We start from the raw sequence: 13783 nt of genomic DNA on the forward strand, positions 1-13783 counted from the left end.
TGAACCAAATTTATTTCCCTGCCACAGGCTTCCTACCTGATCAGGGGCAGATCTTGTAGTGGGAGCTGGATACCTAAATAACAGTGAGGATTTTAGGTTTTGCGTCTCTGTCTGGGTTGTTAGTCCAGAGCGCTGAGATTTTAGTGCTTTGCTGTCGCTGAAGGAGTCAGTGAAGATAACTATACTAAAAATAAATCAGATACTGAGATATGTATATGGCTTTCATTAGCCTAATGACACACATAATAGGATTCTTCATATGGATGCACGGTGCTTTGGGGCCCAGAGCATTCCAGAACTCCCTCTGAGATTAGCATAAAAATTAGAAATTAAGGGTAGGCTTCCTCTTCTTGGGAAAGAACAAGTTGCTATTTAACATGTGATGTTTCTCTTTCAGGTTAAAATGTCACAACAAATGTACTAAAGAGGCACCTGCTTGTAGAATATCCTTCCTTCCCAGTAAGTAATTTTCTACAAATTCTTAGCATTTCAGTGTGACTGGTGGTATCACAAGAATGAAAAGTCTGATTTAAAGCTATTTTCTCCCTTCTCCAACCTGTTTTTCAGTAACAAAAATAAGAAGAACAGAGTCTGTCCCTTCCGATATCAATAATCCAGTAGACAGGCCAACAGAACCGCAATTTGGAACTCTTCCCAAGGCACTAACTAAAAAGGTACATGGGGACAGAAGTGGGTCTTGTGTCTGTAAGTCACTCAGGAGCTACTGTAAGGAGAGGTGGCACCAGTATCTTGCTGGTTGGAGCAAGAACGGTACCTTGAGCTTTCACCTTGCAAGGAGACTTCGATATGTGGCATTTTCTGCTTGTAAGCCATAGGTTGTGCACAGCTCCAGCTGCCTGCTCACTTAGAACTGTGCTATGGTCAGGGCTAGGAACAGCTTTCCTTTCTCCATTGTTCAGCAAACATTGAGGGGAATTCTTTCTTCCTTTTAATTATTTTCCCACAAGTGACTTTCTTTGCTTTGCAGGAGCACCCACCAGCAATAAATCATCTGGACTCTAGCAGTAATCCTTCTTCTACAACCTCCTCCACACCATCTTCTCCAGCACCTTTCCAGTCTTCCAACCCTCCCAGTGCAACACCTCCCCCAAACCCATCTCCTATGGGCCAAAGGGATGGACGATTTAACTTCCCAGGTAAACTTACCTTTTCAGGAGACCTCTGCCGAGATCAGAAAGGCCTCTCTGCAAGCAGAGGCTGGCCAAGACTTTGTAGGTAGTTGCAGGTTTCTGAGTACATGGTTGTGTCTTAAGCAGGGTGTGAAGGTGTGTCTTGTTACCTGATAAAAGAAAAGGGTCTGTTCTTACAAGTTTTTAAGTGGTAGCAACAAGATAAGTTTGCAGGAGACAGATCATTGAGGAACGCTGGCACTTTCTTAAATGATTTGATCTTTCTGTTTTCTCCTTTTTTGAAAAGGACTAAACAAAAATCATCATGTGCTTTCTCCTCCCTTTTCTCATTGTATTGTAAAATGCATGCTGCCTGCTGTGTTTGGTCACCAGTGGCTTTAAATCATGAGTAAGTTGATTGCTAGAGCAAAACATAAAAATGAGAACTGGAATGAATGATTTCACCAGTCCCTTCCAAAAGATAACCAACAATCAACACTCATTTTTAAACCACTGACATACACGTATGGTGGAGAAGAATTTACCCTACGTGCTTTACAGATTAAGAACCCAAATGTGCAAACTTTACCAAAGTCGACAGAGGTAAGAATCTCTGACAAGGGCAAAGATTTACATAGTGAGAATAAATTTAATTCCTTTAATCTGGAAACAAAGTCACATGCTGCTCGGTAGCTGCTACATCTGGCCTTCAGCGTTGCTGTGTTTTGCATCAAGCTTTTGATCTGTGAGCGAAAGCTGCTATTTCAGCCTACTCAAACGGAGCAGAAGCAGAGCCAGTTTAGTACGAGGATTCCACAGCAACTACTTTGTATCAGGATGTACTGCTCAAATTCACTGAAAAAAAAAAAAAAAAATGCTTGCAGGTGGCTCATAAGCTTCAGCTTCTCTGGGTGCATCTCTGAAAAGCTGAAGACACGAGAGAGCCTCGAAGCAGCAAGCTGTACGTGGCCTGCCTTTTAGCATTCCTGGGTGCTCTCCGTTTACTTCTGCCACGTGAAGTCTGAACGTGTTGTTTTCCCACCAGCCTGTTTGCTCACTGGTGACAGAGCTTTCGTTTGATGGGTATCATCCGTCACAGGCTTCCAAAAATGCATGTGCTGAAATTCAAGCAGGCTGATAATCTACTAATCTGTTTCCCCACAGTGAGTTGGGACTAATTCATTGAATGCGTATGGGGCACTTACTGATGATCCTCTAACTTGTTTGTGTTTGTTTTTTTTTTCTCCTGATAATTTTTTTGGCTGTTCTTTTTTTTTTTAAAAAAAAAAACAATTAAAAAAAAAAGCTGCCTACTACATTCAGCATAGACAACAATTTATCTTCCCAGGTGAGTTGATTGTTTTAATTCTACTAACCAGCTTTTGCTGCCGAAAAGCAACTTGTTAGTAAACTTCTGCATGCTGCCCAAGAACAATAATTCTGCTTTAAAAAAAAAATAACTAAACCAATTCAAACTTTCTCTTATCTCAGCATATCATTCAGGCCCCTCTCCTGATATGAGGTAGTGATGTGATTTACATACTAAGGTATTTAGCTGTAAAACGGTGGCTTTCTGCTGCGGGGTTCTGTACGCAGCCATGTTCTTCCTTTGAAAAGGCTCGCTTTTGGGGGTGTGTACCGAGCTGGTGTAAATGGGCACTGTCAGTTCGGGAGGGCTGAGCTCTCCTTTATGAACTGCGGCTCTTGCCTATGGGACTTAACCACGGTGCAACACTATCGGTGTGTGGATTTGCACATACAAACTTTTCTCAGTCAGCCGTTCCTGAACCCTTAGAAACAGCTTGTTTGTTTCCAAAGTGAGAAGTGATGACGTAGGATGCCAGGTACAGAGTACTTATTCTGAATTTTGGGAGGATTTGCAACCCAAGCTGAATTCCTGTGCACTGGTGACCCTAGGCAGACTAAGGTGCCTTTGGAATACGTGACCTGCAGTATAGATGGATCCACGTGTCGTATTTCTGTGAGGATTTAAGTATTTCTGATTGTCCAAGGCAACTTGAAGTAATCCGAGCAGTTCACAGACAAGGACTGACCTTGAAAGGCATTACAGATCAGTAGGTGACAGTGAAGAAGGCTGGGCTTGGTCTATATACAGGCATGTGAGTACTAGGAAAGATGAGCATAGTTGTAAATGACTAGAAATAGAAAATCATATTGTCTGTGGTTGAGTTTACTTTGTAATTCCTGAATAAGAAGCAAATGATCACTTTTGCAATGTTAAAACTTCCAGTCTATAAGAGATGAAAGTGTAAAATACGTATTGTAAATGTTTCTGCTTTCCCAGAAATTCCCAATCCTGCACAAATAGCACAGCCTCCAGAAACAGCTGCCGACACTAAGTAAGTATAGTTTAACATTCTCTTATTTGCATAGTGTTTACCTGATAATCTTCAGATCACTTTGATAGCGCCATGTTATGATCAAAAGTGAACTTATCTGAGGACTCGCAGGATAATTTAACCAGCAAGGGTGATACTGGTATTCCCAGTTTTATAAAGCTGAATATGACATTTACTTTAAATGGGACAGTAAGGAGTCCCTGCCTTTAATCTAGTTATGGCTAGGTGTACATTCCTGAGACCAGAAAGGCCCAATGAAATGGAAGGTAGGCAGTTTTGCAGTTAAAAAATGACGGCACACTTAGCTGCAAGCAAGCATCTTTTTAAGGATTAATTGTAGGGCATGCACAAGATTTTAGCCTGCACTGCCAGTGCTCACAATTGCTTCTCCACTGTAGGTGTTTCAGTAGTAGGAATGGCAATATCCGTTACTGGAACACATGGTAATGATACAGCCATGCCACTGCCAAATCCATTTCTGCCACTTAATTGTTGAAAATCACGTCAAAGTCTTTCTCCCTCATTTGCTTAGAAAGTCCTTATCTGTTAAGTGGAGCAGTAATCGTATTTTTCTCTGACCGACTATAATGCTGTCAAGATCTGCTCTCTGTTTGCTGCTTTCCACTCCCTACTGGCAGATGCAGCAGCCCCCTTTCTAACTCGGGTGCACATGCAGACATTATTTTCACTGTGAACCTGTCTTCTCTTGCTAGTGTTGATCAACAGCCAGGCACGGATGGAGTTGAATGTGAAGCAGAGGTAGGTTTTCTGGTTTGCCCTTCTGTACAATCAGAAATGCTGTGTTGAAAGTGCAGTGAAAAAGTTGTGGCCCTGGATGTATGAGTGTAGACTAGCTGTGCCTTACCTCAGTTCTGCTGAGCTGTTCGTACTGCAAAGATCTCAACTGAAAAATTCATGGTTTCTGTAGCTAGGCTGAAACAATTAAGTATTTGTATCAAGCTTAGTGATTTTTGGAGCACTTCTCTCTAACAGGAGAATTTTAGTAATCTCAAAAAAACCTTGCACCCACATTTATTGGAAGAGGTTCTTGGGCCTTCCTTCTAGAATGGTCTGTGGCACGTTGCCCCACACTGAAGGCCAAATCCTGAGAGATGCTGAGCGCCTAGATGTTAGTGCTGGTTCTCCAAATTTAACTCTATATGGGATAAAGCCTTTCTTGTCTTCGCCTGTATGCGCCGACATACAGAGATGTGTTACTGTGTGCGGTGAGGTATGGTTCCAGAGCTGCGCTCAAGCGCATCCAGCGCCCTGAGGTTCCCTCAAAGCAGCCTTTGCTGCGGGCTGGTAGGTGCCTCTGTCCCGGAGTGGGACTCACATACGCTTCCCTTCTCTGTTTGTGAACAGGTGGAAGAACCAGAGACGAATAAATCCGAACCTGAAGATGATGAGGATGAGGTGGAAGATTTGCCAAACAGACGGCCTCACTTGCAGGGGATGATTTATCGCAAACCCAGCCAGACTAGCGTCTACCTGCAGGAATGGGACATTCCCTTTGAACAGATTGAACTGGGGGATCCTATTGGCCAGGGACGGTGGGGGAAGGTTTACAAGGGCAAGTGGCATGGGGAGGTGGCCATCAGGCTGCTGGAGATAGACGGGAACAATCAGGATCATCTCAAGCTCTTTAAAAAGGAGGTGATGAACTACAGACAGACCCGGCATGAGAACGTGGTGCTTTTCATGGGAGCGTGCATGAACCCCCCTCACTTAGCAATCATTACCAGGTAAGGATAGAGCAACTTAATGTTCTTTTTAATAAATACGTATTACATAGATAGATAATATTTATTCTTTATATATAAAACTAAACCTCTCGCTGCAGTCAGGAGGTGGCAGACATGAATGCAGACTCTGTTGCTCAGTTTTGGATACTAGGGTTGTCCCCTTTTAGGGAACTTAGAATATTTTTTGGCAATTTTCTTTTTATTTTTGAATTCTTAAATAGTAAAATTCAAAAAGCAGGAGAGAAAAAAAATCTGGAACAGGCTGTTCCTCTGCCATCTACTTCCAGATGGTTGCAGTTCAGCAAAGTGACAACAAACCAATGTGTGAGGCTGATAGTGCAACAGTTATCTCTTCCTTTCCTATCTCTTACAGACAATTGCTGATCAGGCAAAAATGTTACTATTTTTCTCCTCTTTTTCCGTTTTCAGTATTTAGTTGAGATGTGGATCATTTAGCCCCTAAATAACAGCTTTTTGGGATGTTCATATTCAGGCTGCATTTACGTAAGGCCGAGGGCATGCCGTTCTCATAGCCTGGCAAGGAGGAGCTCAGCCATTTCTGATTGCCAGTTCCAAAGGAAGTTTCCTGCTTAAGTGACCAGTAGCACCAGCAGCAGAAGCTGGTGCTCAGAGTTTGAAAACTGGACTTAGATATCAGAGCAGTATAACAACAACTGGGTCTCTGAAGAAATACATAAGCATTTGTTGCATATCCTTGAGCATGCTTTAACGATAGGTCTCCTGTAGGTGCGTGCACCCACACAGAGGTACATCAGCTGGGTCCTTAACGTTCCTCAAAACGGCGTTTCTCAGCAGTGGAAGAGGGCTGGGATTCTGTCGAAGTGATAAGAAAGAACATCCAGTATTACATTCTTACTTCGCTCCAATATTTTAAAGACCTTTTTAAGGATTGTTGTTCCTCTTCCCTGTAGCTTCTGCAAAGGAAGAACGCTTCACTCGTTTGTAAGGGACCCCAAGATATCCCTGGATATTAACAAAACCAGGCAGATAGCACAGGAGATCATTAAGGTAAGGGTGCGTTACGCTAACAGAGGCATCTGTTTTCTGGGCAGTGCCTCAGCAGGAGCTTAGAGGCTGCAGAGCTGGAGAGGTTCTGCAAGTCTCAGTAGCCCGACAGGGTGTTGCGGTGGGAGATACGCAAAGTTGGCCGAAAAAAAGTGCTAATTTAGTGGCCAGTAAATGAAGGGGCTGTAAGGAGAGAAATAGAGCTTGTGCTTGTCAGGGAGGGGCTGGGGAGGGAGAATTTAGATAACAGTGAGGAAAGGTGTGCGGGCCAGGCCTCCTTCCCGGCCTCGCCTCTTCACTAGTAACTGCAGCTCGGTTAACGCGTCCTGAAGACGGCATTTTCTCCCAGGTTTGCAGTGTTTTCTGTGCTTGCTTTCGATATTTCTTAACTGAAGAAGCATTTCTAAAGCTGCTGTTTTCTTCTCTGGCAGAAGTACCCTGTGAATTCAGTGAGCAAACTGGTGTCAGTTGTTCATTGTTATTATACACAGACTTCTTCAGAACTGTGAAGTCCACAGCCTCTTAATGCTTCAACTAAGAGTCCCCTTCCAGCAGCCCTGCTAGCAGGTCGGAGGCAGAGCACTAAACTAAGACCTGCTCCCTTGCACACCTCCCTTGCACCCTTCCCGCATAAGCCAGACAGCTGCTGTGTCCCCACTTACAATTAATCATTTCTGCTGGAGTATTGAGAGTGAATGTGTATTCGAAAGCAAAGCACACCCAGCCTTAGAGGCTTTAAATAATAATGAAAAGTTTACATCTCTGCGTATTTCCCAGGGCATGGGGTATCTTCACGCAAAGGGGATTGTACATAAGGATCTGAAGTCCAAGAATGTTTTCTATGACAATGGGAAAGTTGTGATCACTGACTTTGGATTATTTGGAATTTCGGGTGTGGTTCAGGAAGGAAGGTAAGTGAAGGTTCCAATGTTTGGTCCACTTCGAGAATGATAAATAATGGTCAAATAGGGAAACGTTTTGATGCGTTACACTGTACCAGTGAGGAGTGTTGATTGCTTTAGTACTACACACGGGTTTGGAACGTTCACTTTTTCTTTGGGTTTTTTTTTTTAGCAGAGTTCTTTTCTGCAGTTCCGTAGCGCATTGCTAGGAAGTTACGTATGGAGTAAGACTCAGAACACAGCACAAAGAAAACTGTAGGCCCAAGAGTGAGCTGGACAGACAGGCTAATACGTGTGGTTTTTAATATGGCAAGAAAATGAGAAAGGAAGCGTCAGGGAAAACATTTGAGTAAATAAAGTCAAGGCATAGATATGGTCCACACGCTGCTGCTTGGCTGAAGCAGTCGTGTTTCAGCACCGCTTCTTTCTTTTTGAACTCAGGAGGGAGAACGAACTGAAGCTGCCTCACGACTGGTTGTGCTACCTGGCCCCTGAAATTGTTCGTGAGATGGCCCCTGGGAAGGATGAAGACAAACTGCCTTTCTCCAAAGCTGCGGATATCTATGCCTTTGGGTAAGAGAGGGACGCCTGGGGGTACCATGGGAGCTCGCTAAGTGGGATTTGTTACAGACCTGAGCCCTGCTGGTCAGTGCTCCTCTTCTCACGGACTCGGGATTCTGGCTAGGATGTGTTTTTCTCAATGACTGCAACAGTCACGGGCAGGAGTGGGAGGGATTTGCTGCACAGCCTTAGACACCTTCCAGAGCTCATCCAAAGAAATGGGAACAGGGTCAGGGTTTTGTATCCTTCCCTGAAGAGCAGGCAAAGGCTTGATTTGTCTGTTGATGTTGCAGGACTGTGTGGTATGAGCTGCAAGCAAGAGAGTGGCCCTTCAAGAACCAGCCTGCAGAGGCGCTCATCTGGCAGGTTGGCAGCGGGGAAGGAGTGAAACAAGTCCTTGCAACTGTCAGTTTGGGGAAGGAAGTCAACGTAAGTACCTCAGTCGCAGGAATCCTTCCGTATAGCTATTTATCAGGAAAAGAGGGAGCTGCTCAAAGAGGAGATCTGTTTGGCTCTTACTACAGCTCTGAAGATACAGGGCAGGAGAGAGAACAGGTTAGAATGGGCGACCAGGTTAGGTACCGGGCCTCTGCCCGGAACGGTCATACGGAAGTGGGCGTCCACTGGTGCGCAGGATGCCGCTTGATTAGAAGAATGCCCAAGACTTCTGCTAGACAGCACCTCCGGCTGGGCTCGCACAAATCAGTGCTCAGTCAGTTGCTTGGTCTGCACAGTTGACCTGTGGACTAAGTGGAGATAACGAGCCACAAATACCCTTTGCAGGAAATTCTCTCAGCGTGCTGGTCCTTTGATCTTGGTGAGAGACCTAGCTTCACTGTCCTCATGGATATGCTTGAAAAACTGCCAAAATTGAACCGTCGGCTCTCCCACCCGGGGCATTTCTGGAAGTCTGCTGAGTGAGTATTTGCTGAAGTTAAGAACATTTATGCTGCTCCCAGTCTGCTAACTGGTCATTTCTGTGCTTTATTTTGCCTTCCTGGGGGCTGTGGCACCTCTGATGGGAAAGCAGCAGTGGGCTGTTCTGCTTGTCTAGTTACTGGGGAATTATGCCGTTAAGCTTGCATGCTTCAGGCTGTTAATTTCCTACTTTAACATATTCACCCCCTTCCTTACCCAGCTTTGTGGTTGGTTTCAGAGAGTATCGACCAACAGTGTTGGAGAGGGCCCACCCTGACCCCAAAGGGGTTAGAATTTCCCCTGTAATGCCTGGTACTGACTGAGGAAGGGAAGGACCAAAGAATGTGCCACCGTTTCCCTTTGAAACTGAACTGTCACATCTTGGAAGAGTCCCAAGTTCGTAGCCTTCCTCAAGGAGCATGTGGGGGAAAAAAATCCAACCCCCCTCCTCCTCTTTACGGGAGAGTGCCGAATCTGCCATTTCTGGAGCCCGGAGACTGAACCCCCCACCCCAGACCAGTTCCAGGTCAGCTGTCTGATTCCCACTGCTGACCCAAGTAGCTCCAGTGGCCTTGGTGGCCAGGCTGGCCCGCAGCCCCCGGGAGAGCAGCCAGTCCCGTTTCAGGAACACGCTTAAGAGTTTCTCTTGGCCACAAGGTTACGTTTTGGTGACCTCAGTGTTTTTAAAGTCTGCGGGAGATCAGACATGTTTGCCACTGGTGCCCGTTTACCACATACTTCGAGTGTTTTATTTTCATCTACTGAACCTCTAATATTTACTTTCTCTTTTTATTCTCCTTTTTTGGGTGTTTAATCTACCCCTTTCTTTCCCATAACCCTTCACAATCTTCCTGCAATACCTTATCATAACTAACCAAACGCTTCGGTTTGCTTCAATGGTGACTGTCACAGCATTTTGTGCTTTGGTGGGTGTGGTTGGTTTGGAGTTTTGGTTGAAAATTTCGCCGTTTGTCCCTTGTGCAATGTCCCTAATGCTTTACTGGATCCCCGATACATCAGGATGTCTAACAACTTTACAATGCAGAATGCTTCTCCAAGACTGTGGCCTCACCTTTATGCAAAAGGACACTATTATCAGCCAAGGCTGAATGCTCACTGCCCACTCACGGAGAAGTAGAACTGTCTGGTATTTTTCCTCACACTAGACGTGTGTATATGTGCATCACAGCACTTGTTTGTAAAAGGTACAGCAAAGGCTTGAGGTAACCTTCCATCTGGCTGTCCTTTGCATCATCAGCGACTGCCCCTGTGTGCCGTGAGGCGAGGCGTCCTTCTGCACCCTCAACGCTCGCTGCTGCGGCAGAGCTATCGCAGCTACGCCTCAGTCCTTGGGATTTCAATTGCCTAGGATTTTTAAAATAAAAATTTAAAGAGAAACCAACACAATCTGAGCTAGAAAAAGGGACCTGCGTGAATTGCTGCTTTTTATCTGTCCTTCAATCATAATTTAAGAACAACAGGTTTTTTCCCCTCTTTTGGCCTAAAGCATCCCAAACCCTGTTTCCAGGCACAGCCTGCGTTGGCCAGATCTCTACCCAGCTCCCTCGAGTTCCTGCTTTTCCATTATCCGTTCCTTCAGGTCATCCAGCTTCACTTGTGACATTTCCTCCTGTTTTTTTTTTTAAACTAATCCTGCCTTACCTCAAAGGAAGATCGTTGTATTTAAGTCATTTTATGTTACAAAGACAGCCAGGAGGTTTCTGCGCTACAGCAGCGTCCTTTGGTAATATTTTTTCCCTTCTGCAGAAACACACTGTACTCCAGCACTGTGGTTCTGTGTGTCAACACCGTCATGCCCTCATTTCTCTATACAGCGAGATCCACTTGTGTTGGATCATTAACTGGTGACTGATCTGACACCCCCTCACCTCACTAACCAGAGCTCGGAGCAGCCGGGCGCCCAGGCTGCCTGCGCCTCCCCGTGCAGACAGGCGCTCTCGCGCTGTCCTGGCGTCACGTTGGCGATGAACCTGAAGCAGCGCTTCCCATCGGGCAGTCGCTTCATGAGAATGCTCCGTTCCAGAGCAGTTTGCCAAGTGATTATTTTGGATTAGTGTTTCCACAGGGAGTTACTCTCGAACAGCTTGTGGAACTGCAGAACGATGTCTTATTTAGTAGCTGCCCTAATTATTTTTGCCTGGGTAGACGGACAGACACCCCCCCTCCACCCCCACCAGTGGTTCATGTCTATCTGCATACGTTGCTGCTTTTTCTCTGCTCAAAGCAGTTAATAGAGGAGAAGTGCCTTAAGTGCCAGTATTAATTATCAGCATTGACAGCTGAACTAGTGCTCACTGAAATGGAAGTGCAGGCAGCTCGGCTGTTCATCCCCTGCAAGCGGCGTTATATTCCAGTCACCCGTGGGAGGCTCGCTGTAGCCGTGCCCGCCAGAGACCTGTGCCGATTCAAAGCCCACTGAAGACATGTTCACGTCCCCTCTGACACGTCCTTTGAGAAACATTCACTAACCCCATGCTTTATTCTGGTGTAACCTTTATGATATGTAGTTCTCAAGGTCTTGCTTTAAATAACTGAAAACTAACTCTCACGGTGTCTTTTTCCCTTCCCTCCCATCTTTCTTTGTAGGTTGTAGCTACTGGTGCAATAACGGGCTCCACCTTGCATGCTTCCATGTGTTGTATCCTAACCGGCAACTTGGACAATCACCTTCCATTTAAAAAAGCAAAACCAAACCAGGAAATTAACCCGTGGACATAATCAACACTTTATCCGAATTCTCCTTTTCTGCCTTTTTCCGCTTGGTGTGGGCTGTTAGCTTGAATAACAACTCCTGTCTGCAAGAAGTTACTGTCTAACAACGTGGCCACCTTTCACTCCTGAGGCGTTTTGGCGGGCTGTAACTTCCTCCCGGACAGGGGCTCGTGATCTGCTCTCTGACTAACCGGGTGCCAGCAACAGCGAGGGCTGCGTGTCCAGCCCAGCAGGTTGGGGGCTTTCCTGAAACTGGTGTCACTTGTGCATGTCCTGCGCGTCTCACAAGGCAGAGGGTGCACGGTTCCCTAGTTGCAGCCCGAGGTGATGCCCGTCACCCTTAGCGCTGGACGGGGGCTTTGGGCCTGACGGCAGCGCGTGCCTGAAGGCACCACGTGCCCTGCAGGCCAGAGCGAAGGGCCAGGCCGGGCCGGCTCGCCCTCGGGACCAGAGCCAGCACTGAAGCGGGCCGGTTTTGTCAGGGGCTGCATGAAGCTGGTGCAGTTCTTGCGTGGAAAGCAGGGTGGTCCTCGCTCGGCTGGGAGCAGACTGCTGTCCCTTGGCCGGCCGGGGGCCAGGACATGAGGGGTGTCCAGAACCGGCCCGTGCGGGTCCGCTGGGGTCAGCCACAACGCTGTGTAAAAGAGGAGGAGAGCAGAGCGCCCTTCAGGTGTTGTTCCTCCTCCTCCCCTCGCAAATCCAGTGCTTCGAATTTTATGATTCGCTCCTGTTTACATCCCCTGTTCAGCAAAGTGTCCGACATAACGTTGGGGCTTTGCAGAACTGGAGGTCGCACAGCGAATACGTGCCTTTGTAGAAAAGGTCTTTTTTCATTCTTTACTGATCCGTGATTTTGAAAAAATACCTTGTTTCAGAGGGGAGAGGATAGGGACAGAGGAGAACAGGCTCCGAGAACCAGGCACGTTTCTGCTGTCTTCAGTGAGGACAGATACACCCACGTACTCATTCTCCCAGAAAGCCTCCTGCAGGAGCTCACGTGCTGAGGCTCTCTGCTCTGCCTGGGTGAGGGAAGGCATTTTGAAGTGAAAATGGTTCTGGCTAAGGGTGAAGGAAAAGACCTCTCACAGCGCTTGCTAGAGTCTATAAAGAGGAGCCAATGGGTTTGGGTTTGTTCTGCTGGGGGTTTTTTAACCGATTGATGTACCTTGTCAAAACACCCCTTTCTCTTAAAAAGAAAATTCTGTACGTCATTCCTTCCCTTCCCTTCTCCTTCAAGGAACCCACATGCCTGTTGAAAATGAGTGTCGGGCTTCTCCCCGCCCTAGGTACTTGGGAAAACCTCCCGTTCCTTCAGTTTGAGGCAAATCAGATTTGTGCTGTATGTTCCCACTGCTGAGGTTAGCATGAATGAGTTCAGGTGTTTGCTGCTGAGTTACTTAAGCCTCTTTTCTGGGTGATCTGAAATTACATGAGATCAGAATCTTACCCCTTGTAGCTCCTTTTATGGGACTGTAGCTTTGTGAGAAAAATTAAAATGAAGTAACTCTTTCCCCTCCCTTCTCCTCTCCCTCCCCACTCTTTTCAGCATTAACAGTAGCAAAGTTGTCCTGCGTTTTGAAAGATTTGGCTTGGGAATCCTGGAACCAAGTAATCAAAAGATATAGCATGGTGTGTCATTGTCTTGTGAGAATGGTGTCTGCCTGCTTACCCCGAGCATCAGAAACCTTCACTGAACCTTCCGAGCTATGAAACTGGTGCAGCCACAGCTGAGCGCCGCGCGCCCCTCAGTTCACAGCCCTGCGGTGGTTGTACAGTCTGAATTCTGCCGGAGCACCAGCAGTTACTTAAAGAATGTTTACATGATACTTTTGTGTGAACTATATATTTTTTAAACATAATAAACAGTGAATCAAGTTTAACTACAGCCATTCTCAAAGAGCACTGAAGAAAAGAAGAACTGCTTCTAGTTCCTTCTCGTGTCTGTGGTAAATAGGAGCTCTCTTCTGCCTCCAAAGCGTTTGTTCTCCCTCAGAGAAGCGGAACTGGCTCGTTGCAGAACAGCGATGCGGCTGCTGAAGGGGCTGGAGTTCCAGATCGCATTTTTCTTTCGTTAAGGTCAGAACCGCTCTGTTCGTTGTGATTTGCCCAAACCCAGCCTTGAGCTCGGGGCTTTGTTTCAGCAGGGTTGGTCCAAACTCTGGGTTACCTTGACTGAAGTTGCTCTAGTACAAATCCGCTGCTGACAGGAGCGTTTCTGATCGTGGCGGCTGCGTCTCAAGGAAGACTCAAGCGCTCTTCTCCACCGAACTCACGGTAAAAGCTGCTTGTTCTCCTGCAAGGCCCTAGGAAGCTTAAGCCCTGCTGCCCTTTAGAAAAACAAAACCAGGACCTGCTCCAGCTCTGCACAGAGGGGCGCAGGAAGTTTTAGCACAAGCTCTAGGCCTCTC

General features: G+C 46.4%; 1 protein-coding gene across 1 annotated transcript in view; it reads left to right on the forward strand.

Annotated features, from left to right (window-relative positions):
- KSR1 (kinase suppressor of ras 1) overlaps window positions 1-13110 on the forward strand; it is a 69481-nt gene extending 56371 nt beyond the window's left edge. Inside the window, exons 8-21 of the mRNA XM_086475124.1 lie at window positions 398-459; window positions 568-674; window positions 989-1157; window positions 2437-2478; window positions 3020-3111; window positions 3399-3490; window positions 4204-4249; window positions 4856-5235; window positions 6168-6264; window positions 7039-7172; window positions 7605-7736; window positions 8018-8153; window positions 8508-8641; window positions 12922-13110. Coding sequence (XP_086331250.1) covers window positions 398-459; window positions 568-674; window positions 989-1157; window positions 2437-2478; window positions 3020-3111; window positions 3399-3490; window positions 4204-4249; window positions 4856-5235; window positions 6168-6264; window positions 7039-7172; window positions 7605-7736; window positions 8018-8153; window positions 8508-8641; window positions 12922-13000 — 1702 coding nt within the window. The 3' untranslated portion in view covers window positions 13001-13110. The remainder of the gene's footprint in view (window positions 1-397; window positions 460-567; window positions 675-988; window positions 1158-2436; window positions 2479-3019; window positions 3112-3398; window positions 3491-4203; window positions 4250-4855; window positions 5236-6167; window positions 6265-7038; window positions 7173-7604; window positions 7737-8017; window positions 8154-8507; window positions 8642-12921) is intronic.
- Window positions 13111-13783: the final 673 nt, after the last annotated feature.

This window comes from Leptosomus discolor, chromosome 18, assembly GCF_034619465.1.
Source record: "Leptosomus discolor isolate bLepDis1 chromosome 18, bLepDis1.hap2, whole genome shotgun sequence".
Lineage (NCBI taxonomy): Eukaryota > Metazoa > Chordata > Aves > Leptosomiformes > Leptosomidae > Leptosomus > Leptosomus discolor.